We start from the raw sequence: 26,152 nt of genomic DNA, 5'->3' as shown, positions 1-26,152 counted from the left end.
TCAATTTGATCTTTGTGTTTCTTAACTGATAGATTTTAGCAAAAAGTGTTGAGGGGAGGACTCCAGAAAATCTTCCAAAAAAAATATTCCAATGATATGATTTACAAAATGAATAAACAAGTAAATAAAAGTAGTTCTGTTGTAATTTGACAAATATGTGATCACATCCAAGTCAAAGTAGATGGGCTGTCTACGGGTGACCGCATTAAGGCAGGTGCCAGTTTAAAAATTCTAATGATTGTGATCAGAAGAAGAAAGGTGATGGTTTCTCTTTCACTACCAAAGACAGTGAAACATCGGCAGGTCCACCACTGTTCAGGGTGATATGTGTCTGGATTACAGGGAAACAAAATAAACTGACGCACAAACCATATAGATTTTTTAAATTTGATGTAATGATATCCATCTGCTGATGACTGCCGTGAGATGTGGTGAAAGCTCCAGGAAATTTTCAGTGCATGGAACTTTTATTTCCAAAGTGAAGTATGGAAGGAGTGGACATATGTAGAAACATGCTATATTTTATTTAGAACTTACTTGGGGAGGGGGGGATGTCAAGGTGAGACTGTGAACATGAGCGTTCGAGGGGGAATCATTTGTCTCATGACAAAGATGGCCAGGAATGATGAAAACAGTGATGATAATGAAAACGAGAAGGAGGATCGGGATTGTGGCAAAACAATGAGGGTCACAGTGATGAGGGTGATGAAGCTGCTGTTGCTGATGAGAATTTTGCAAATATGGTAATCATAATGCTGGACAAGATGGTGATTAGGAATTAAATTGTGAGGAGATGTGATGTTTACAGAAGAAGATGGAGCAAGAGGAAGATGATGGCAGCAACATGTATGAATAAGGTGATGAAGACGAGCGTCAAAATAATGAGAGGAAGATGCTGATGGTGGTGGTGGTGGTGGTGATGATGTCTCCTCATTCTCTGCTCTCCCCCCTAGGGGCACCCTGGCCGATGCCCCGCCCATAAACTGCGTTGCCTCGGTGACTGGCGGTTTACGTGATGACGTCGGATGTATATGAGCGCAGCCGGCGGGATCTCTCTCCCTTTTACCGCCATCGGAGCGGAGTCTCTTTCTTCACCGAGACCGCTTCACTGCGCAGCGCCGCCGAACCACTCCAGCCTCCGGCCAGAGAGCGAAGGTAAGGGACGGGACCTGGAAACGGCTCCGACGCCGACGCACCAAACTTACGCGTCGTCTCGGAAGTTAAATTTCAAATTGTGTTGCTCAAACGGCGGCGGAGGAAAACGGCTCCGCTTTGCTAATGCTAGTGAAGTCCGACCGCGGCAGCAGCCATTGAGGCTGCTCCTCCATGATGTGTGTCAGCGGCACACGCGATTAAAGAAATAAATAAAACGGAGACTGCCGTCTTTGCCCGTTTCCGCTGGATCGTTTTGACAATCGTGGCATTCACCGAAACGACATCGCGTCGGACAGTTCCCGTAATCGTCGGCGTTTTTCGACATTTGTTGACACGTGTCTCGTGTCCTGTCTTTTTGGACGTGACCTTATTCTGTGGAGGAGGATGTCCGAGCTGGAGGAGCTGGAGGAGACTGGACTGAAGGGATCCGGCGTTTGGTTGAGCTGGTGGCGTTGCATAAGAGAAGCTGGTTAAAACGTGGTACTGAAGCGTTTGGCACCACTTGGTAACTGGTCCATATGTCCCTGCTCCGGGACCGTGTCCCTCGGAGCTGGTCCTCCCACTTGCTCAGTCCAAGTAGTGCGCATCAAGCTAGCAGCACATAAGCTAGCTGAACTAGCCTGATTCGCCGAGGCGGTGCAGTGACGAGACCGGGCAGGCCGGCGCTACTTACCCTGTCGACCGGGCGGGGAGTCGGCTTGTTTGTGGGGGGTGGGGACGAGGACGAGCGGACATTTGTGCGTTGACTTCGGACGGTGAACGTTTCAACAGGTTGGCTGACTCGCTTGGTCCAAATTTTGGTTGAAAATGTGTCTTCAGTGCGAGCAGGCGGACACCAGCTCGGGTCTTTTTGTCCTCGATGGTTCGCTCGACTTCAGCGTGCAACACGTGGTCGCTGGTCGGGATTAGAGAGGAAAGGCTCTCCGGAGAGGAGAAGGTCCGTGTTGGGGAAGTCTGCCGGACCAGGTGTTGTTTAAGCGCCTTCACACACGCGGATCGTTTCGTATTTGATGTCTTTTTGGACAGGTGCGCGATGAGGGACAGTTATCTTGCATTGGTGGTTACGCTGCAAATTAATCGTGACCTGGCAACGCCTCATGAGTCATCACTTGGACAGATCAGATGCAGATATTCAGATTAGTTTTCGTTGGGAAAAACAACGTATTGTTCCGGTATTTTAGGAAGTTAAGCAGTTAATGTCCTCACAGCACCGCAGTCAGAAAATGCTGCAACTGGATCTCCCACTAAAGCACTTTGTCCACATTGCGTTTCTTACTGGGATCACTTTTTTTTTTTTCTTTTCCATTTTAAAGCATGTATTGACCCCAATTTGAAAGCACTCATCTCATTTTGCATGACGGCCTTTTTTTTTTTTTTTGTGCCAAGCACATGCTGTTACTAAGAGCTTTCTACAGAACTTTTTCCATCAATAATTTGGCATGATAGGAAATACAAGATGGCTTGGCTGGTATGTGCCATCTTACCTTAGATATGGTAGTGCCATATGGGACATTTGTGCTTTTATTATTCTTTGATAAGGTGCATTTGTACATTCATCAGTCAACTAAAAAATGAGTGACTACTTTAAAAAAAAAAAAAAAAAAAAGGGCAGAATGCAGCTTTAAGTTGAGAAACGGGACATAATTAAAGTCACAAATCAGTGAACACACAGGCAGCTGCCTTCATCAGTTATCCCCTAATGTAGGAAGAAACAATTTGATGCGTCACATGACTTTGCTCTGAGCTCTGATCTCTGTAGTTAAATAATCGTGCTGTATTAGCAGAATATAGGCCACCTAGTATAGCGACAGATTTGTTATGATTCGATGGCTTTGTTGAAAGGATCCGTTTCCTGCTCATTTAAAAGAAATCCTGCAACCCAGAAACCGTGTGTAAGTTCCTGATTAAATTCCTCCCCGAAAACGTCTCGACCAGAGTTTTTTTTTTTCCTTTCTCTCCAGTCATGTGTAACACCAGAGGTTTTAACTTCTGGGCTTTGGGACTCGAGCCCTGCGGCTGTTTTAGTGTTGCCATCTAATAAGGGACAGATTTGGCCCGAATGCAGGTAAATGCAATTAAGGGTTTGATGGGATGGATGGGCAGCAGGCAGAGACGATGAGGAGGAACCTTTATCACCAGGTGTACCTTTTATGTTTTTTATTAAAATGTTCTACTTTTAGAAGATTTTTGAAAAGGCCGTGCTCTCAGGTTCAGTATGAAGCTTAATCCAACAACGGGTTTTTAATAAGGGCTGGGTGAAATTATCACAACATTGCTTCTATGTATATTCATTGTTTTCTAGTCTAGTTTGTCATGATGGCAGATGTTTAAAGTCAAAATCAAAAAAAAAAATCCAGGATTTAATTTTCTGCTAGGTATTTTTTTTTTTAATTGAGTAATTGTTATGCTTTTAAACTGTCAGCGGTATAAAATAATCACTTCCTAGAGGCTAAACTAATGTATTCAAATTGCTTTGCTTTGTTTGACAAACAGAAAATGACAAAAATTGACCTGAATAAAGCAACTACATCAGAGTTTTATAACAATGCTTAAAGGCTACAGACATGTAAAAATAAATGAGACATACAGAGATGTTTTTGGAAATGCTCTGCTCTCATGAAATCGTTTTACTTTTTTGAAACAATGGTATTTTGTTTTAATAACACTGAAGTCTTTTTATTGCTCGTGGGCTCACTCACTTTCCAGTGATATCAATATAGACATCGATATTTTTATTTATATATATATTCTCACATTCACATGTGTCTGCTGCATATACTATACTATACTATACCTGGTAGTAATATTCAATAAAGGATATCGGAGATGTGGGCTGACCAGGGAATGTTTGTGGTGTCCGAGCCTTGACTTCCCCGTGTTAGAGACAAAGATGGGTGGCTAAAAACTTTAAACTGTTTTACGGAAATTGCTTTGAGGTGTACAGCTTTGCATTTTGATTTCATGAAGTTGATGCTCAAACATGTAATGAAATGATCTGCTGCTGCCTTGCGAACATCAAGTGGGCTTCAGCGGCACAGATGCTCCTTCGCTGTAGCGTGTTGTTGTGTTTTCTTCCTGTTGTTGGTGATCGTGGTCTTTCTCATGGTCACAGTGATCACCGTATTGTTGCACGTCCAGCGTGGAGTGTGATGGACAGGAGGAACCTCAACGCTGATGTTACACAAAACATTTGCGCTCACTGCACATCTTGAGGGTTGTTGTGGTTTCTACAGAGCAGCGTGTAGGATTTAGTGGCATCTAGTGGACAGGTTGCAGATTACTCCTTGCCTCCGCGCTCAAGTGTGTAAGAGGCTGTAAAGTGGCCTCACCGGAGGCCCCCTCACCGGAGGCAGTGCAGTGGAAACATGCTGGTGCAACATGGCGGCCTGTATGGTGGAGGACCCGCTCCCCGTGTAGATACCTGAGGCTCATTCGAAGGCAACAAAAGCTTCTTTTTTTTTCAAATTCTTAGATGACTATACACTTGGTGAAACGTACTTATAAATATTCTATTTATGCCAATATGTCCCCCTAAATTACATCCTGAACATTTCAGACTGATCAGCTGCTATTATTTTAGGCCTCTTTTTATTTTTTGTGTGTGGTTGTCTTTCTAAAGCCAAACTGTCCGTTAATTCACATCATCCTCACCACCCTCTGGTCTGTTGTGATCTGGCGTCAATATTGGAAAATCTCCTCTTCCTCAAATGACCTCCATTTGAGACGAGCAGATTTCTTCCCAGTCTGTAATTCATCGTAAGGCTTCAGGTTTGAGTTACAGTCACCTTAGCGATTGTGAGTTTTGGCAGCGTTTTTCACTTTCAGGTCATGATCTGTTGCCTCGCTGTCTTATGGGTACCGATTCTCAATGCAAGTCTCCCCTATCTGCCCCTCTGAAAGCAACGCCACGGTAATCAATCTCTCTCGAGGGAAGGAGGCTCTGGGATGGGGCGAAGGGTGGATGACTCGCAGCTGGGGTTGATCCTGTCTGGACCAGAAGGTACCGAGAAGGGAACTATTTTAATACGCATGTGGCCGACTTGGTAAAATCCTGGAAAACCACTTCGTCCTTTTGAAGAAGGAAGCAGTTTGTTTGAAGATGAAGTCATCAGAGCGCAGATCTTTAACCTTAATCGGGTTAAACGAGTTCTTACTTGGTAGTATAGGGAAGTAGGGCTCAGTGGCTGCCTGTTGTTGTGACTTGTCAACTTTTTAGGGGCACCTTCAAAGGAGCGGCAAACAAAATCCGTCAAGAACTTAACCGTGGAAAAAAAAAAGATCAATATATGTTCACTCTTCGTAGACATGCTGCCTCGTTGGTGTAGATTTGGTTATAGAAACGAAACCAAAATAGTTTGGCCACGCTTGCAGCTGATTAACTCATTGATTAAAAGTTGTGAAATTACTGGTCTCGCAGGGCTTTTTCTTTTTTTTCTTTTTTTTAAAGAATAAACCAATAACGCCGAACCACCATTTTTTCCCCCTCCGTCATTTTTGTTACATTTCAAAATGGGGAGGAAAACGCTGGTACTGCAATTTCTTAAACCCCCAAATTTCTGCAGAGGAAGAGTCCAGCTCCCTCCTGGGCAGCGAGAGTTCACGCTCAGCTTTATAGTGACAGGTTGACTTGTGTAGGAGCAGCATGCACATGTTAACGTATGCATTTCCAGTCTTGCATGTTTAATCATTCTGTAAGCGTCTTGCATACAAAAGAAAAGGTTCAGCTGTGGTTTTGCATCGAACGCAGGCTGTCAGTGAAATGTTGTGTTGACTGCTGCACAGGGTTCCTTTTTATATGCATTTTTTTACGAATTTCCTGTCGGATGGGGGTTGGTGCACACGCAGCAGTATTTAACTAGAGTAGGATTACTTGTGATGGTGTTTTTTTAATTTTGTTTCCCTCCAAATGGACGGGTAGAGAAGACTTTTATGTAAAAATCCAAGTTGCATAATAGAAGTTGTGAAAAAGTATCTGTCTTTCTCTGAAGGGAGGTGCATCGCTATCACAATGTTTAGCGTGATGTAACCTGAGTCTTTATTTGAATCAGTTGGCTGATAGTTGAAGCTTTGGATGAAATGTGTGAAAACTTAATTGGGGAACTTTTTGTGGAAGTGAGTTTTCATGTGTTTCACCTGAGCCCGTCTTGTGCTGCATGAAGGTGTAAACCACCAGCTCATGTTGCAGCGGGTGAAAGAGCCATAAAGGTTAATGAGAAGTACAAGAATTAGCAATAGTTTATTACTGCTTATTTTGGAAGTCTGATTAACAGAGCTGTGAAAAAGATAAAATGCATGTAACATCATAAAAGTTGACAGAACGGAGGCTTTGAGAGATGCTGTTATTAAAGGGTCACATGACTGCTGCTGCTTAGATGCAAAATGCACCCGATTCTGTTCCAAAATAAATCCCGGGAGCCGTTTTTAACTGTCATTCATTGTGTGTTGCTAACTTTAACATCGACCTTGTGTTACACTCCTCTTAAAATTAGCATCAGGACTTATTTGCAAATACTGTTTGACCCAGATGTGATGACAGTCAAATGTTGGTTAGAATTACTGTTTCTTCCCGTGTTTCTAATCTAATTATGTTCTCCTCTTTCTGTCCAGCAACACTTGACTCAGCTAAGATGGCAGACATTGACAAGTGAGTACATCCTGTTACTAGTGACTACTCACCGTCACTCTGGGTTCAGGTCTTTGATCGTTGAGGGGGTAACACGCCTGATCTGACACCACTGGTTCAGATCTCCGACATGATTAAACCCACAGCGGGCAGCGCTTGCTTACTAGAGCGCCGTCTGTTTGGGACGGGGCGCCGCGCCTGGACTCGGCTCGCAGCGCCACAGCTCCTCACACCGAACACACGCAAGACGCCTCACGACATTTTGAGTGCTGGACCTTAACGTCGGTCCAACAGCAGTGACGCTCCAGTGGCTGTCACACCAAACAGGATGGATGCTGTCACCCTCACACACACACACACACACACACACACACACACACACACACACATATACACACTCTCTCTCTCTCTCTCTCTCTCTCTCTCTCTCTCTCTCTCTCTCTCTCTCTCTCTCTCTCTCTCTGGTGGCCATTGATTTTCACCTCGCGCTGCAGACTGACTGGAGGATGAGCGGCTGTGCTGCTGAAGCTGTGTCATGTCCAGTATTGAGCTCTCCAGCTGCATCTGGAAGCAGGGTGTCACGTTTCACTGCTTACAACAGCATCACGGGTAAAAACAGACTCCAGTTTTGATTACTGCTGGAGTATTTTAGATCGACACAGCATCCCATTAGTTAGAATAGAGAATATCTTCCTGGAGGGGAATGTGACTAAGCATGAACACGTCTTTCCCTCAATTAACATCACACGTGCTCTTGAGCAAGGCGTGTTACCTCATATTTTCAATGTCAAGCACTTTACTGATGATTGTTATAAACTTACTGGGAGATTGTGATCTTTTGCCTGAATGCTTTGGTGCTGAACATGTTTACTTTGTTTGTTTTTGTCCACCAATCAATAGGTTGTTCAATTATGAAAGATTTTAAGTAGCCGGTTGCCTTCCTTTGCCACCGACACGGTGGCCGAAGTCACTGGAAGTCTCGGCGTGAACATGCTGCGTCCCGTTTGGTGGTCATTGTTGATGCCGTGCAGTCTGGAGTGTGTTTTTTGACTGGCCTTCCTGACGTCCTCTGTCTCCCCGAGCAGCAAAGACCAGGCTGAGATGGACCCGGCAGATATGGAGGACGTGGAGGAAGTGGAAGAGGAGGAGACGGGGGAAGATGAAAACAGCAAAGGTAGGTTGTTGAAAATGTTTCTTGAAAAGGAAGTTGCATTGTTAATGTGAATCTATGCCAAGTTTCGATAATGAAATGTGCAAAAGTCTTGGGCGCAGAATAAATGTTGAATCATTGAGGTGTATTAAAATGTCTCTCCGATAGCAGAGTAACTGTCTGAACTCTGCCTGGTATTTAAATGGGCCGAGGGTTATTTGCATGACACGATTCTGAATTGTAGTTAAAAGCTGGGAGGCACTAATCCATTTTATTTTGGGATCTTTATGCCGTTTATGTGCCCTTTGATGCTCGATAAATGATTCAGACAGCTCTTCTTATATTAGCTTACTCCCCGCTCAGTGTGGATAGATATAGATGGCTGTTTGGCCTCTCCTTTTTATAGCAAGTTTGAGAGTCTTTTAAAAGGCAGACTTTAAAGAAGACTCATTCTGGCTGCCTACGACTGATCTGTCACCGCGACCACGCTCTCAGGAAAGCCGTACACGAGGCCTGGAAGCTGACGGGGATTATAAATGCATGAGTAATACACAGTTGAATCTTGCCAGCCTTAACACACGTTGCAGACTCTTAGGGGACCTCATATCACACGTTCACATATCAAGGCTGCTGTGGAACTCACGGACCCACAAGTATGGAGATGTTTGTGAGCAAAAGGTGAAACTGACTTGAATAATAAAACAGCCCACATCCTCAAGTTTACTCTTTGAAGTCACAGCATGAATTCTCTTCCTACAAATGTACGGCTCTTTGACTAAATTTTTAACCGGGTGATGGCACGGGATGATCAGACCTTAAATGCACTAACTTTTTAATTAGATCATGACATCATTGCAAATGGTGGTTTCTTTGTTTAAGGTGTGGCGATGCGGTTAAAAAATGGAAGCCGATGAAAGCCAAGTGCGTTGAATAATTGAACAATTCCCAAAGTCCCGGTCGCTTCACAGCGTACTTTATATCAGAATAAACATCAGAACTCGCCCCTTCTGATGAGACCTGTCGTTTCTCTGTCTTTTAAGATGGTCCAGTTTTGAAATCCCAGCTGACCTCTGTCCCGTCTCCATCACGGGGCTAACATTATATCCCACTTTGTACGACAAAAATACTAATAATGTATTTGCGGGTCTACAATACAACTGATATTAGCACATATCACAGTTTATATGTTATGAGTGTGAGTCCCTGGTTTAGGACCCCCGGAGTCATTCATGACATTTATTTACCGTCAGGCACTAAACACATGTATTGTTTTCAAATTGCTGAGTCATGGTGTCCCACAAACGTGGTTCAGATATCGCCAGATTGTAGAACATCTCTCTTACACATTTATAAAAAAAGATATCTCTACTGACAATATTTTGTGGTAAGATACATGTCTTAATAAGACAAGATCATTTTTTTCCTTGATAAATAAGGTTAAGATAAAAAAAAAAAAAAAAAATCTCATCAAATTAAATGAGGAAAGATCTGGATAGCCAAGACTGTTCTGAAAAAAAAAACGTGGCGTGAATGGCTGGCCCTAATAATGACTGACTAAAGAGTGAAGTTGGGGAAGTCACCTTGAAAATGACGTCCGCTTCAGAGGGTTAAGGAAGAGTAAGAATAATTAAAACTGCAAGCAGTGATGTACGGGCCCTCGCACCCCGGCGCGCCACCTCCCCGACGCGCAGCGCGCGAGGGACCGCATATACCCGCTTAAAGTTGCTATTTTTGTCTCGTTTCCTGTCTCCAACAGGGTGCGCTGGCGACCCTTTTGGCCACGCCCACTCGCAAAACACATATCACATGTATCGTCTCACCACCTTTGGATGTATGTCACACGTTTTGTGAGCTTTCAAGCATCCTGCTATTTTATTGCTTTTCTATTTTATTCTATTATTTCTATTATTATCTTATTGCTTCTGTATGCTGCTGTAGCGAAAAAAATTCCCCTCGGGGATTAATAAAGTAACTACCTAACATAACCTACCATCCTTTGACCTTAAACATCAACTTCCTGTGTCACGGCGAGACATCAAACTTTGCTGCATCGTCACGGTGACGCCCATTGACAAAGTCGAACGAATGTCTCAATATATCATCAACTACATGTTTAGGTTATTGTGACCCGACTTTAGGTTTATGTGATCAACCAGTTCGACGTAGAATGTGAAAGTATGAAAAGTGTCATTTCCAGTGGCCAACAGGGGGCGCTATGACTGAGGGAATATTACCCCACAGGGGTCTTCAGGGCGGGGCTGTTATCATACCTGTGATATTTGGAGAAGGTCGGTCCATGTACATAAGATTTAAAGCAACTCGTAGTTTCATGGCGAGACCTCAAAATGGCCGCCTCTTACGGGCACACACATCGACGAAAACGAATTATTTTAAGAAGATTTAATCCCAAACATGTTTTCTATCCATAGAACCTAAATTCAAGTCGGTCGGACAAAATCCCTCAGACTAGTTCGACAAAGTACAATGTGTCAGAATCGCCCAAAATGGCGACTCAATTCAAAATGGTGGACTTCCTGTCCAGTTGACGTAACGGTGCAATGTAACTTTTTTGTGCGTCTAGGTGTGATACACGTGTCCACCGGATTTGGTGAATTTAGGTAAATGTGGCCGCCGGGGCATCTCTTTAGGGGGCGCTCTCGAGCCATTTGGCCACGCCCACTCGCGACTCCACTAGAATACGAAATTTTTCGCCGGGAGACATATGTGTTTCTACTTTCATGAGTTTTTGAATATGATAAAGCCTCCAAAAAGGAAAATCACTTTACGTAAGGAGAAGAAGAACGAGAACATTTTTACGAAAACCCAACAGGGCAATAGATGCTCGGGCCCTAAAAATGCAACTTGCTTGTATAGAGCGGTTCATCAAGAGCACTTTTAAAGAGATATTTCACTTAAAAAAAAATCTATCTGTAAGTGTCAAAAACTGCCTACTTTGCAAAATTGGAGCACACGGGAGCTCTGTTTGTGGGTGGAGTGTTTTCCCTCTTGAACACAGACGATGCGTACTGCAGACATTCATTTTATCTCTTCAAAGAAAATGGCAACTTCTCCTGTTGTAGCCGATGGTCATCGATTTATTCACCAGAGAAGCGCTCGGTGTCGAAGCATCCAGCCAACAGCTCGAGTTGTGTGAAATCACACGTCGTGTATTTATTGGACTCCATGCAGCCTCTCGGACGGCTGACCTATTTCAGCCGGTGAGACGTTCCCAGTTTAATGCCCAGGATGTGCCAGCACAGAAAAGTGACTTCCAATCTCTTTAATCTTTTCACCTGCCAGCAGCGATCCGACCGAGCTTTGATAGGTGCAAGCAAAGTGTCGGACAATTGGATTGTACCATCTGTCGCCTGCCTCTTCCAACAAAGGGAGAGCAGCCTTTGTTGCTGACTGCTACCTTTTTGTGTATATGTAGTGTTGGCAGCGCCTATGAATAACGAGACGTGATTCAGTGTCGCTTTAAAGTATAGAACAAGTAAAATGTGCGAGAGACGTTTTTAATTAAAGGTCAGGTGATGGCGAGATGACAACGTTTTGGGGCAGGAAACAACTCGACACACTCTTTCTGCTCTGGTCAACTGGATGTGGAGATGTTGAGTAGGTTTCATGATGGCTCGGCTACTGCAGGGACGATCACGTCATAATACTGACGAGAACAAATATAGTGGTTTTATTGCGCAGCTGCTGATTCTCATCCCAAATATTAATTTGCTAAATTGTGCAAACCTATAATTCAGTCGAACCTCTCTCCCTCCGGGTCAGTTTCCCTCCGAGCACACGAGTACCTGACTGCTCCCTCGGGTGATTTGTCATATTTCACTGCACTCCTGACTGTACGTGTGTTTGTGTCCTCAGCTCGTCAGCTGACGGTGCAGATGATGCAGAATCCACAGATCCTGGCTGCGCTGCAGGAGAGGCTGGACGGTCTGAACGGCTCACCATCAGGCTACATGGAGAGGTGAGGGATGCTTCAATTATTAAAAAAAAAAAAAAAAAATGCTAAATCAGTCCAAGAACATTTTCTTTGCAGTTGTAGTCAAGTAGAATCTGCAGCTGTAGTTTGTGAAGCAGTTTGACTGATTAACTGAGTCTGAAATGAAAAGTTTGACAGAAGCCCAGTAAAACTTTAGCCAATAGTGTTTTTGATTTTCTGTTGTTTTGTTTGTACTTTTAGTGTAGAACATGAAGGCAGATGATTTGTTCTTAATCTAAAACTTCTTCAGTAACTTGAGCAGGGATTTATTTGATTTTCTTCATAATTAGATGCTGTTGCAGAGGGCTGTCAGTTGTAGGTCGCAATCACTTGCGTGTAAATACATGTTGGGTGGATGTTTGTGTTTCTGCTTGTCAAACTGCATAGTTTTACATACCGAGTAGTTTTCTAAACGCCTTGTTCAGTGGGAGTGCTTCAATGCAAATCAATGTTGAGTTAAGTTCAGCCTCACTCATGTTTGGCAGCCATGTTGCTGTAACAGAATCAGCTTTATTGGCCAAGTATGTTTACACATACAAGGAATTTGACTTTGGTTGTAGCTTCTCTCTCTGCATGCAAAAAAACCCAACTATATATACAGCTAAGAAACAAATAGACTTTCAGACACTACATTCACGTTTGATTGTCGAACTGTCAAGTTGCTCATATGAAAATAATGTCGTGCCTCAGTCCAGGGTCAGTTTAGTTATTAACCATCTCACCAGCAGTGAAGCAGGAAGAGATATCGATGCAGCTTTACATGCATCGCTTTGTTTGGCTCAGCCTGGAGGTCAGCGGAAAGCAACCCGAGTGTGCAAGAGCAGCCTGACGGATGTGTATGGGCCGTTTCATTTTCATTGTCTCACCGACACAAGCCAGTGTGTCGGATTACTGCAGTCAGCTTGTTTGCTAGATTTCCCCTGCACATGTCAGCCACCTGACAGTGTGCTCAGACTGTTCACTTTACATACACAAGGGAAGGGAAATATTTAAGAAAAATACACTTTATTTGTTATGGCACCTTTCATACAAGAAACGCAGCTCAAAGTGCTTTACAGCAAGAAAAGTACATGGCGTCTGACAAAAAAAACCAGATAAAAAGGAACATTTAAGAATATAGACAATAAAAAGAAAATGCATACGATTAAACACAATTCAAAACATTAAAATAAAGTAAAGCTATATGCATTTAACAGAATATCAAAAAAAGTAAAGTTATTCATTCATATTGAAATACAAAACCAAAATGTAGCCCACCTCTTACTTTCTGCTGAAGTTCATGCGGCTTTCATTGAACACCTGGTGTCCTCGAAAAACTCCAACATACCAGAGTGCAAAGCCACTAAATTGAATGCATACAATGATGTTCTGGTAAAAACCACCAACGGTCTCTGCAGGTGACTTGAGCTGCATAATGTGCTGCACAGACTCTGCTAATGAAGGCCAGTTGAGAGGATGAATACTTGGACAATGAGTTGTTCTGTGTTACAGCTGTAGTTGATTTGGATCCGTGTGGTTAAAACCACCGTGATCCTTCGTTTCAACACGGAACCGTCCAGGAGGGTGGGAATACTTTTTATAGCCTTCGTTTGTTCGTCCTACAAAAGCGGTGAATGCACCAGGTTGTTGAGACATGAAACTGTCTCCGGAGCAGCTGCAGCAGCTTCAGAGACGCCGTGTGAACATCGCTGTGTGTTTTGCTGCAGGGCCGCCTCCCGCTGCTCCTCTCCTCAGCAAAACCATCAGCAAGCAGCTCTTTGATCAACATGTCAAGTGTTTTTGCAGTCGCCAACAAGCAATGAAGAAATTTCCCCTCGGGGATTAATAGAGTGAAATAAATAAAATAAAAATAAATAAAGCTCACCAGTTACATCCCAGCACTTGGGACCAGACATGCGTTCCCCTGCCAGGGAAGTGCATGCGTTTTTAATTTACCACACTGCGGAGGAACTGGACTCTGTGCTGCCTCAGTACAGCTTTCACAAGTCTGGCTGAACACACTTGGAGATGCTTGAACTGATTCTTGGGCAGTGATTAAGATGTCTAAGTTGCATGGTGTTCAGACAGAGGATGGGCATTTAATGCAAACCTGCTATTGGAAATTCGCTCTGAACTATTTGGGTTTTTAATCGAATATTCGTAGATACGACAACAGAGTTTTAAATGTAAGTAACATAGGAGATGTGATATTTCAACACTGAAAGCGCCTGCTGAAATAAAGACCATGTCAAACCAGTGGTGGAGAATTAAATGCACTAAATTTATAAACTAGATTTAAGTGTGTTGTAACATTAAACACATTAAAAAGAGCCATTTATTGGAAGCCTCTGACTGCAACACCTCCAAGTTATCAGGCTCTCTTTATCATTTGCCTCGAAACCCAAATATGCCCAAAGCATTGCTGCAGCGTTTGGCTGTGCAGCTAAACCCGTGATGTTAATGTCAATACATTGTCCTTTTAAGATGTGGTCGGTTGAATATTAAACGTTACGAGTCTCGAGCCTCCGCTCACGTCCCACCAAAACCGTAAAAAGATGACATTTAAAAGAGCTGCAGTCAGTTTGTGTTTAAATCATTTCAACTCATCTGTGTAAAAACAGCTCGCTGAAACCCACAATTATGCAAAAATGATTTCAGTCGCGGTCCGACGGTTGTGTAATTCTGGTGACAGGCCGCATTGATGTGATGGAAGTCACAAAGCTGCAGTGCGTTAAACATGTAGAGGGAAGTGTGTGTGTTTGAATAACGCCACCACAGCACCGGGCTGATGAAACGGTGGAGGGGGGTGCACGGTTTAGTCTGCACATGAAGCTTACTGCTTGTTAAATGTTTGAGTTCCTCATGTGAAGCAGAAATGTCTCTTAAATGATGCAACGTCGAGGGACCCGCTACATCATCCGCACCAGGAACCGAGCCATGAATTCCCCGAGCAGACACCAGTAAATCTGCGTACAAACAAGACGCCATTTCTTCACTCGCCCGTTCAATGAAGCAAATCTTGATGGAAGCGGACGCGGTTCCTGGCGTCGCTTCAGTTTGTTCAAAGTGTGGACTTGCAGGTTCCCCTGACTCGCTGGAGATCCTCTGGGGAGAGCGCTGCCCTGCAGTGTGCTGCTGTTCTCTAAAGCTCTCGGCAGATTATCTCCTGAAGCGGCGTCCTCTCTGGGCCTCTTTGCTCCCTATTAAGCACATTTTGTCCCGCGCTTTTAAATGGAGGAGAAAAAAACAACCCGTGATTGCAAAATTATTTTCATATCGTTGACCCTTTTATACAGTTTGAAAATCAAAACGATGGCAGCAAAATGGCTATTAGATTGATATTATGCATACTTTTACTCATTGTTTTCAGAATTATAGATATTTTTTCGCAGGACTTGCCAGAAGTGAAATGGCAGCTCGCCGTTTGCAGCTAAAGGACGGAGTGAATGAGCGAGTTTTCCTCGATTGTCTTCATACCTTCTCCGTTCATGTCTGTCTCCCCACAGTTTACCAAAGGTTGTAAAGAGACGTGTAAATGCCCTCAAGAACCTGCAGGTCAAATGTGCCCACATTGAGGCCAAGTTCTACGAAGAAGTCCATGAACTGGAGAGAAAGTACGCGGCCCTGTACCAGCCCCTCTTCGACAAAGTACGTCACATTTTCTTTGTTGTTACTGTTCAGCATGGATTCTGTAATTACGAAGCTTCTGTTGTCCGCATCACCTCACGGTACATTTGAGTGAAAAGTAACAGACAGCTGACTCGCAGATGGAAACGAAGTGAACCGGAGATCTGTTGGTTTATAAAAACAGCAGCTGAAAGTCTCCGTTTCCCTGCTAAGTGAATAAATCCTCACGGTTCTGATTTGATTCATTTTAGTCCAACAATACTTTAACTTTATTCCAACAACACACTATTTAACTTCATTATACAAGGGCTTTCTTTAATAGAAGGTTCCTACTTTGGCTTTATGGACTACTGGCCTCTTTAACTGGTGTTTCTAATGACAGATTTTTATTATAGCTTTAAGATGGAGCCGAAGGATTTGTAGCGGTGATGCTGCTGAAGTAAAACTCGTAAAGCCTATTTAGAAGACTGAACATTTTTCAATGGTTTAGTGTTTAAAAATAATATTGGTTAACAAACTGTAATAGACCATAATATGCAATTGTAATACTTGTAGAATTGCCAAACCCCAAAATGTCAAAACATGATCCAATCAGCACCGCAAGATTTTGATGACATTGAATCAGGAGACAAGCATGTCCTCCTTGTCTTCGTTGTTTTTAGTGCTGTTGGTCAGCATTGAAGACGGTCTGTAAAACATGGAGGGACTCCTGACTTTCTCACTCAGCGAGCTTGACCGTCCTCCGGTGTTCCTCTGGTCACCAACGGCACGTTAAAAGCTTGTTTTCATGTAAACAAAACGAGGGTGGAAACGGAAAGTCTCCCAAGAAAACCCAGTTTACCCTCAAACAGAACCTTGTTCCTCTGATTGTATTTGGGTCGCGTAGAACTGCGTCTTTGTGAGAATCCCACAATGTGCCATGACCTACATATAACCTTACATCTGTTCAGAATTTGCGTGCCACGGTTACAAACTTTACTCTGTGCCTCCTCGCAGAGAAGCGAGATCGTGAAAGCAGCTTATGAGCCCACAGATGAGGAGTGTGAATGGAAGGCGGATGAGGAGGAAGAGCTGACAGTAAGTAAGCAGGTACAGGTGACGTATACACCTGCATGGTTTTCTGTCTGACTCGACACTTTCTGAAAGCGTTCTGCTCTTTTTACCCCCCGTTTTCTTCTGCGTCTACATTTCATGCATGCAGCTTGTTGGTCTCCTCCAGAGCACAAGAAGCTTCAGTTCTCAAAAATGGCTTCACTGCATGCAGCTAATAAGAACATAAGATTTAAGCTCCACATCTCTGATTTCAGCTGTCTGAATTGCCAAGCAGCAGTCCAGCGGATAAAATCTTTTTTTGTAACAAATGTTGATAGTTCTCTTGGTGCTAATTTGAAGTCCTTTGTCGTGTTTGTAACGCTGCGAGCTGTATGTGGGTGTTGCTGGTGAAAAGCTCTTTTTTTTCCATATCGTGATGTATGTGTGAAAACGGGGAAGATGAAAATGTTCGAGCTCGCTGTATTTTGAAGAGAAAACGTCTCTCGTCAACCAGGACGAGATGAAGGAGAAGGCCAAGCTGGAGGAGGAGAAGAAGGACGAGGAGAAGGAAGACCCCAAAGGCATCCCCGAGTTCTGGTTAACGGTTTTCAAAAACGTGGACCTGCTCAGTGACATGCTGCAGGTAGGTTCATCCAGACGGCTGAGAAAGTGGGTCACAGACACGAGCAGCTTCCTGCAAGGAAAAATCAGGATTTGCTTCCACCTTCTGGACGAAGTGTGCATAGGCGCTTTAAATAAAATATGTGGCACGCTTTGAAACAGAAGTAAATATTCCCTCTTCTGGATGGTCTTCTAAACGCTGCCGTTATTTCTCTCCCTCCAGGAACACGATGAACCCATCCTCAAACATTTACAAGATATTAAAGTCAAATTCTCAGATCCGGGACAACCAATGGTGAGTCGAGCAGACGCTCGTTTTAACTCGGTCTGTTCTCTGAGCCGTCTTTAACGGGGATCTCTCGTGGCGTTCAACAGAGCTTCTCGCTAGAGTTCCACTTCGACCCCAACGACTTCTTCACAAACACAGTGTTGACGAAAACCTACAAGATGAGGTCAGAGCCCGACGAGAGCGACCCCTTCTCCTTCGACGGGCCAGAGATCATGTGCTGCACAGGGTGAGCTCCGCAACGCACTTCAACACGCCTGAACGACGGGATTTATGTTCTGCTGAGAATCATCGCTTTTCATTTTTCAAATAGTGTCGTTTTTCTCACTTAATTTGTTTTACTGTGAATTTTTTTTAATTATATCCAAAGAAAATCTTTTAGACGCATAGTTTACGTCCTGTCCTACAACTAAACTTCATTGTACAGTTTATAAGCAGCTTCATTTTGTCTCGTGTCCTGTGGCAAAATAAGCTCCGCCCACCCCAGCCTGAGCGATGAGTCACCACCAGATTGATTACTACAGTAAATCCAAGCTGTGTCTTTACATTTAACCTGCTGAATCCTGACCCGGCCGTCTGCTCCTCGCGTTTCACCACAGTTGCACGATTGACTGGACGAAGGGCAAAAACGTCACGTTGAAAACAATCAAGAAGAAACAGAAGCACAAGGGCCGCGGCACCGTCAGGACAGTCACCAAAACGGTCCCCAACGACTCCTTCTTCAACTTCTTCACCCCGCCAGAGGGTAAGGATGACTGGGCACAAATCTGCCACGTCATTATCCACTCGGGTCGGTTTGTGTTGAATCTGGATTAACTGTCTCCATCTTCTTTGTTTACAGTTCCAGAAAGCGGAGAGTTGGTGAGTCGGCGTACTTCTGTTACCTGCTATTAAGTTTAAAGTCTTGCTGGTGTTTGTGCTCTACATATGGAAACATGACTCGAATGTAAACCCTTTCACTGGGTTAGTTTATTTCACTTCGGTCCCTGCACATTTTGTAGCTGAAGGTGCTGCTTTAATTAATGATTTTTGATAACCCAGAAAGCTGCTGTTTACCAGTGCAGCTGATGTTTGAAGCTTGTTATCACATGGTGCTGATAGCGAACCCGCCAGGGAGTTATTGTCTTTATAGAAAATTAGTCTTCTGCTGGTGAGGAGATTAAACCTTTTTTTTTTTTTTACAGGACTGTAGCTTTACATTTGAAGCAAATTAGTGTATTCTCTTTGATTTTTCATTTTATTTTGGCTCAAAGAAGCTGAAACTGTTAAATTTCCCACCTTTTTAAAACAATTTTTTTTTTTTTTTTTTAACTTTTCTGCACTTTGCTCATCTTAAAAGCAATCCTTAGTGATAATTTCCAAGCAAGACCAAAGGTTTATAAAATAACCACATTCCTAATTTTTCTACAAAATCTGTTGGGGTGATCAGAGGATGTAACTCTGGGCTGAAATGTGTGTGTTTAGTTGCGTTACTGTTGCATGATGGAGGAGCGCTGAGAGAACTCGGCCGTTATCTGTTGGCGCGCCGGCTGCGACACACGATCAGCAGCCGCTGCGTGAAGCTGCTGAATCAGAATCAGCTCTGGTGCAGCTTTCCGGAACAACACCGGAAGAGCGTGAACAAACTGTGGCTGCCTGTTTTCAGGACGAGGACTCAGAGGCGGTTCTGGCCGCCGACTTTGAAATCGGCCACTTCATCCGCGAGCGCATCGTACCTCGGGCCGTGCTCTACTTCACAGGAGAGGCCATCGAGGACGACGACGACGACGTGAGTAACGCCATCTAATATCGCTTTTGGCTGAATCGTACGCGTTTCACTCTGCAGTCCTTCGCTGCTGTTTGGTTTGGTCAAGGCAACACACGAGGAAAAAGTGAGCCTTGTTTTCTTTTCTTCCGTTACAAGTTCTAAAAATGTTGTGGCAATAAGTTGGGAGACTGACGAGAGGATTTTAAATTGAAATGTGCTTCCTTTGGGAAAGCAGCGAGTCGGGTTGAATTAAACTCGAAACGTTTTTCTTGCTAATCATTTGTTTTCTTCCCCAACAGTACGATGAAGAGGGAGAGGAGGCGGATGATGAGGTAAACTCGCCACGACTGATAGGAGCCGTTTGGTTTGAGTGTCTGTTGAACTGAGAGAAGCCAGTTAACTGAAGTTTTCTCTGTGCTGTGTGTTCAGGAAGGTGAAGAGGAGGCTGATGAGGAGAACGACCCCGACTACGATCCCAAGGTGAGTACACACACACACACACACACACACACACACACACACACACACACACACACACACACACACACACGCGCGCACCCTCCCTCTAAAGATCTCTGGTGTCCTGAAAAAAACCTTGCTCAGCAGTTCTCAACTTTGTTGGCTCAGGATGCTCCCAGGCTCTGAGTGGAGGCCGCGGATAGCTGCAGCGATCTCTCTCTCTCTCTCTCTGAACTTCCCACAGTTCATGAGTCAGTTTAAAGTGACAATCTTTCAGCAGTACACTTTTCAGAGTTCAGTGGGGGTCCTGAGCTGCAGGTGGAGAACGGCTGTCTTTTAATGACTCAAGATTTCAACATACAGAATACATACTGTCAAATGCATCTCATTTTACTCCAGCTTTTGGTTTGCTTCAGCTTTTATTTTGTTGCCCGGATCTTGATTTGGCTTCCAGACTAAGAAGGAAAACACATGCAGTAGATATGTTTCCTCTTTTTTTTTTTTTGCCGCTGTATTTTCAGCAAAACTCACAAACCAGTGAAGTCTCAAAACTGCATGCTGTTACTAAAAACTCAAATTTTAACGTCAAAGTAACTTACACCCTTAAACTAAAGAACACTAAAGTACAATGTGCACCAAAATTTATAATGTTAATTATAGTTGAAATATGTATCGACACATAGTTGTGTAGGAAGTGATGCCATTATATAAGGTGTTGGTAGCAATACACAATTTATCGGCCAGTGAGGATCAACATTAATTTATTATGTTTGAATTTCAGCTAATCATAGCATAGCTCATCTTTATATATACACACAACCACGCAGAATCTTCTGCTTCTATTTTATCTTTGTTTAATGATGACTCACTAGATATCTGCAAGTCTGCCAGTAAGAGACAGAATGAGGTGTTTCTTAACACCGTTTTAACAAAGAAACACGGCAACGGCTTCCTTCTCATCAACAGCTGCACAAAACCTGCTATACTAAATAGTTATTGTCGATGTGAAAACCAGCTGAATTCTTGAAAACTGGAAGACCGAGACCAAGTTGAGCGGCTGGACGATGCCTGAAGGGCTCTATTAGTTTTTATAGCCCGTACATGCTCAACAATAAAGAGTAAATCAAAGTAATCTCAGGCACGTTGTAGGTTCTCTGAACGTGGATGGAGATAAACTTGTCAGTCTTAAAATGTATATCGTCCTCGTCCTGTTTATTTGCATTTCTAAGAATAATATTATCACTTATTGCATCAACCTCAATAAACAGTTATAGTCGGCCCTGAATGTCCATGACCGCACACGCAATGAACTGCAAACCTGATAAGGGCAAGACAAACAAATAGCAGGTCCCTCCTGCAGACCTCCATTTATCCAGAGATATTCTGCCTCGCTGACTTCCTCAAAAATGAAAACTAACCAGTGGACTTAGAAAAACAAGCTGCGCAAGCACCAATAAGACGCATGGAAATCTCTAGATCAACAATGTACTGAACTGTATTTCTACAGTTTGATATTTCGGCGTTTCCCGGTGCACATGCATGCGTTGAGGGCCCGAGTGCGCCGACTTGACTAATCTGGCCCGGGTCGAGTTGCCTGTAACTTTGACACCACTCCATGTAAACCAGCACGAGCGCTGCTGCTTCTCTGCTGAACGGGGAAACACAAAAAAAAAAATCCCCAAAAAACCAACAACCAACGTCTTTGACATTCTGTATTCTGCTAGTTTTGCTTCTTTTGTTTTTTTTCCTATTCATTAATGTTTCTTCATCTCCAGTCACTTTGGCATCTTTTGTCAGCTACTCTTTAAATTTTTCCTCACCAGGTTTAAGTGGTGACAGTAGAAAAATAACCCTATCCTGGTAGGTACAGCTCATGACTTGTCAGCTTACTACCATCCCACCGCCACCCTTTTTTTCACTTCTTTGGGGGTTTTGGCTTCCCTCGTCTTCCTGTTCTTTTCCGTCCTATCGTCCGTCTCTCTGCACCGCCCTGACCCCGCCCCACTCATAAGCTCCTCCCCCGCCGCCGTGCTGCTCCCTCCTGATTTACTAACCCACTGGTTTGTTTGTTTGGTTGATTTTTTTTTTTAATTTTTTTTTTTTTATAAAGTTTAACCCATAACGACCTCTGCATTTACGCCTGTATCATTTCTGTATGTTGAAGCAAGTCCGGCCCTCTTTTTTCGTTTTTTTTTTTTTTTTTTTTTTTCATTCTTCGTCTCCACCATGTTGAACTCGTACCGTTTACAAATGCAGGCTAGCTTTCAATTTCTGAGGGTGATGATTTGTCTGCCGTACGTTTGTGTTTTAAGACACATTTCTACGTCATCGATCTGTTTGTTCATGGTTTTATCTTCCTTCCTCGTTCACATCAGTTTTACTCCGTTACATTGTCCCCTATAGGTCGGCTTTAATGTTTGTTTAATGGCTTTGGAGAGCTGCTCCTCCTTGAAATACGGCCCAACCAATAGCTGGCACATTCCCAAACTACAAGAGATCCCAACAGTGTTTTATCTCTGAGGCTGACGTCACCGTCAGCAGCAGCCCACTTTCTGCTGGATTCGTTTCAGTCTTTGTTCGCTGCAGATAAAAATAAGAATCAAAGTCTGGATGTCTTTCGTCAGATGTGACGTTCTCGAGAAGCGGGGACATTACAAAGTGTGTAAAGTCCCGTCACACAGACGTCTCTTTTTTTTTTTTTTTGCAACGTGAGCTTGAAAGAGTCCATTAGGAGCCAAATGTAACGCACAATGGCAGAAATGACCTTCCGGTGTAAGTGTCGGTGTGGCAGCAGGCCATCGAGAGCAGCTGCAGCGTGCCATCACCTCTGGAAGTGTCTGATGTCGGCTGCATGGACGCCCTTCCCCGAGTACGGTGGCGCCTAATTACCTCCCATCAGGCCTTGTTTCCACGAGCGTTTCCTCTGCGCTTGGCAGCTAATTTATTTGCGCCGAGTGGCCTGAGGTTATGTTTGAAGTGTCGACACTTCTTACCCTGCAGCCACACAATATGCGCCGCTTCGGCAGATGTCTGCACACACCGGAGCTCTCTTCCCCAACATGATCTGTTTATACCGAACTCATTCAAATCCCTCGATCAAGTTTGCTGTAAACAAACTTCAAAATAAATCCCCAAACATTTTAATCATGAACCAGCGGAGATGATGGAGCTAAATATTCCAAAGTCTCAATCAGCTGTCTGATCGGGGGAATCTGATATCGAAGTGCAGTTTGTCAGCCGGTAGTAACAACAACAACAACAACAACAACAACAACAGCAGCAGCAGAAGAACTGAAATGCAAAAAGGATTTTAGAAGCGATTTAGAAACTGTCAATGTTTGTCCACCAGAAATCTTTTGGTTTAAAGTTATTGTTCACTGAGCTGAACTCTTCTTCCTCACATTAAACAACCATATTGTTCTCATGACATCCCTCAACCAGAAAAATCAACAGCTGCTCATGAAAAAAGCTCCTTTAATATCTGCGATGTTTCAGAGTGAATATCTGCAGGTCGTCAAGTCTTAGATTTAATCGGTTTCCTCAAAATACTTTTATAGTCGTATTATGAACTCTTAATTTTATTTCATTCCATGAAAGGTTTGTCCATTTTATGCCGTTTATCAAGTCCAGGATGCATTAAGTCAGATTATTTACTGCACAGGAGCTCTGGAAATGGAATATTAATAACCATCACGTCTGCAGGGTTTCTATCGTACTTGTTTGGTATGACTGGTTTGATCACATTTATAGGGTTTGCTATTTAAATGGTGTATGAGGAAGCTGGTAATTCATATTTCTATAAACACATTGAGCATCAGTATCGGATCAGGTGTTTACGTGTCCCGGTGTCCTGCGTTCTGTTGATGTTGGAAACTGCATGTGGATGGAGGCTCAGCTTCTAAATGATATTGTAAATCCAGCGCCGCCTGCAGACGCCCGTTTCATATTTAGACTGAGCGGGAGTTGAGGAGACACTTGAGTGCTTCGTAGCTGCAGCCTGGAAGAGGAGGTCGTTCTGGAAAATGGGCTTGTTAGGAAAGAGGGTTGATCAATCTTCTCCTCTAACTAAACGTATTTCCCCAAATAATCACGGCTAAATACTCTAATTATTCAGTTTAATCTGACGGTCATATCAGGAGGCCCCCGTGACTCTATCAATACATCTGTTTCCAAATACTTTGATCGAAAGAATCCATTTTAAAATGCACACCGACTCGTTGTATACAAGATCAGAGCGTCGTCACGGTCCACAACAGTTTGAACTCTGCATTTGTAAAGATGCTACGAAGAACCATAGTTTTCATGACGTGTGTAATCTGAATGTGTCACAGTCACCACGTTCATATGTCAACTCTGTTCTGTTGAAAATCAAGACCAGAAGCTGTTTCTTCCAGCTGCTTGATGAGTGGTTTGGGTCTTGAAGTGGTTTGTGTGTGTGTGTGTGTGTGTGTGTGTGTGTGTGTATATATATATATATATATATATAAAGGTCTCTGTCCTAACACCCCCCTCCCTCCTCCCCTTCTGTGGTCTCTTCCAGAAGGATGCAGCCCCCCCAGCTGAGTGCAAGCAACAGTGAAGCCTGGCCTGGTTACCTCGAGGATCAACTGCACTGTAACGGCTTCTCAAATTAAAAAAAAAAAAGAAAAAGAAAAGAACAAAAAAAACCAAACAAAAAAACAGATTTAAAAAATAGTTACTTACCGCCTTATAATGTTTTGTATTTTTCTTGGTAGAGAATTTGAAGAAAAAAAGGTTTCAAGATTTTTGTTACAAAAACTCATGGTAATATACTGGGAGCTGCGTGGCTCGATATACATAGTATTTTACTAGACCTGTTTTTCCTTCTCTTCCTCCTTCTCTGTACAATAGATAGACTACAGGAAAAATATCTCCCTCGAAAAGCATGAACGTGTTTCTTCACTGCTAAACTAGTTTGGGTTCTTGTGAAGTCTTTTGTTGTATTTGCTCTTAGACAACAGCTGTGGTTTAGACTGCATCGCGGCGACGTCAATTTATACCCCCGACTGCCTCCCTCCCCCCCACACACACCTTCCTCTTCCTCCTCTTCCTCCTACCAAAGTTCCAGGTTGGTCAGTTCTGGTTGTCCCAGGTGAATTATTTTATTTTATTTTATTTTTTTTAGCAGAGCCTTTAGCAATTGAAAAAGCACTGTAGCATTTCCAGTTGTAGAGACGGAGGACCTGCAGCCGGGTGTCCACTCCACTTGATCTAGTCTTGCCGAGCGTGGGATCCAGAGTCGGTGTGTTTTTTTTTGTCTTGTTTTTTTTTCCCCCGGCCTCTCGTGCTCGACTGCTCTCCACTCTTTGATACATTCCAGTTGGCAGACTGGCCGGCACCATCGGTGAACCTCTGTCTCGAAGAGCGTCCGCCTTTCTTCAACTGGACGGACTGTTAAAAAAAAAAAAAAAAAATCGCTCGCAAGTGAGGGTGGCGTGACTCCCCGGGGGGCTCGGGGCAGCGCAGCCCGGCCGAGTCCCTTAAAACATTCCAGAGAATTGTTTTAGATGAGTTGAAGGGAGTGTTTGGCAGGATGGCCAGTCCAGGGACACCCAGCCCCAAAAACCTGGTGCTTCAGGCTCCTCTTAGGCTCACAGTGGGGTGGCTGCCGTCTTCTCTTGTTTTTGATAGCACTACTTTGTACTAGCGTGTGATGTACCAGTGGCGTCCTGTCATCGGTTAGCTGTCTGAGTATTCCTTGTGAGCAGTACTTAGTTTGATGCTCCCTGTATAAAGGGACAGGTGAGGCGGTGCTGCGACCCCCCCCCCCCCCCACTCTGTTATAGTGCTATCTGCCTTCTCGGTGCATTACCTTTCCCACCAGGGGAGGCACACTTGGCATGTTCAGAGCGGCTGTAGGAGCAGCGTTGGGCAGATGTAGCACAGCAGATAGCAAGGACATATTTCAGGTTCACAAAAATCCCCGACTTTTTCTTGCGTTTCTGAACCTTTTTACCTCTCGTGTCTGGTCAGGTCTCTCAGACGGACCTCAGCCCAGTGCCGGAGGCCTCCGTTCATTTATATCACTGTGAAAAAGGGGGAAACGTGATAAGGCCGGCGTGTTGGCCAATGACGCACCACCCTCCCACCCCTTACCCCTCCTCCCCCTTTGTTACCCAGAAGGCCACAGAAAAAGCATGTCAGAGCAATACTTACAGCCAGGAGGGGTACCAAGAAGAACCCGTAGCCTGCCTCCCTCCCAGTCCATTCTCAAGGCCTTCTCGAGTTGTGGAAGCAGCCACGTGTCGGTTGTGTCGGGCAGCATCGTGTCCACCGTGGAGAGCCAGGGTACTTCTGTTTTCTGCAGGGAGGATTCACATCATGTTCATTGGAGAAGGACATGACAGGGTTTCTGTGGGGTCCTTCTGAGCAGCTGTTGTCAAGGCAAAATGCTATGCTACAAAATACTAATGTACTCAATAACTGTTCGTGTATGTTCATGAATAAATTGGTTAAACATG

The 26,152-nt window shown here is 43.8% G+C and overlaps 1 protein-coding gene across 6 annotated transcripts; it reads left to right on the top strand.

Annotated features, from left to right (window-relative positions):
* The first annotated feature begins 1,048 nt into the window (after positions 1–1,048).
* nap1l1 (nucleosome assembly protein 1-like 1) lies at positions 1,049–26,152 on the top strand. 6 transcript variants are annotated; one of them, XM_069156478.1, is made up of 16 exons: positions 1,049–1,155; positions 6,763–6,799; positions 7,864–7,952; positions 11,802–11,904; positions 15,405–15,546; positions 16,522–16,614; positions 17,072–17,200; positions 17,402–17,473; positions 17,554–17,693; positions 18,064–18,209; positions 18,306–18,325; positions 19,110–19,232; positions 19,511–19,543; positions 19,641–19,691; positions 21,494–21,530; positions 24,214–26,152. In XM_069156478.1, exons 2-15 carry the CDS (start codon positions 6,783–6,785, stop codon positions 21,497–21,499), a joined length of 1,164 nt encoding a protein of 387 aa, XP_069012579.1. In that variant the 5' UTR covers positions 1,049–1,155; positions 6,763–6,782; the 3' UTR covers positions 21,500–21,530; positions 24,214–26,152. The 6 variants fall into 6 exon arrangements, with proteins under 6 accessions (XP_069012579.1, XP_069012578.1, XP_069012577.1 ...); XM_069156477.1 differs by having other exon boundaries at positions 24,211–26,152; XM_069156476.1 differs by lacking the exon at positions 21,494–21,530 and having other exon boundaries at positions 16,522–16,602.

Source organism: Embiotoca jacksoni, unplaced genomic scaffold, assembly GCF_022577435.1.
Source record: "Embiotoca jacksoni isolate LCO1_2020_lvr unplaced genomic scaffold, fEmbJac1.0.p SCAF_21, whole genome shotgun sequence".
In the NCBI taxonomy this organism is placed as follows: Eukaryota; Metazoa; Chordata; class Actinopteri; family Embiotocidae; genus Embiotoca; species Embiotoca jacksoni.
The sequence above is the reverse complement of the archived record's forward strand: the minus strand, read 5'-3'. Positions and strand labels throughout refer to the sequence as shown.

Coding starts and splice junctions, on each gene's coding strand:
- nap1l1 (XM_069156472.1), top strand. Junction 16,615..17,071: donor AGCTGACAGTAAGTAAGCAG/GTACAGGTGACG, acceptor CTCGTCAACCAG/GACGAGATGAAGGAGAAGGC. Junction 19,692..24,210: donor ACCCCGACTACGATCCCAAG/GTGAGTACACAC, acceptor GGTCTCTTCCAG/AAGGATGCAGCCCCCCCAGC.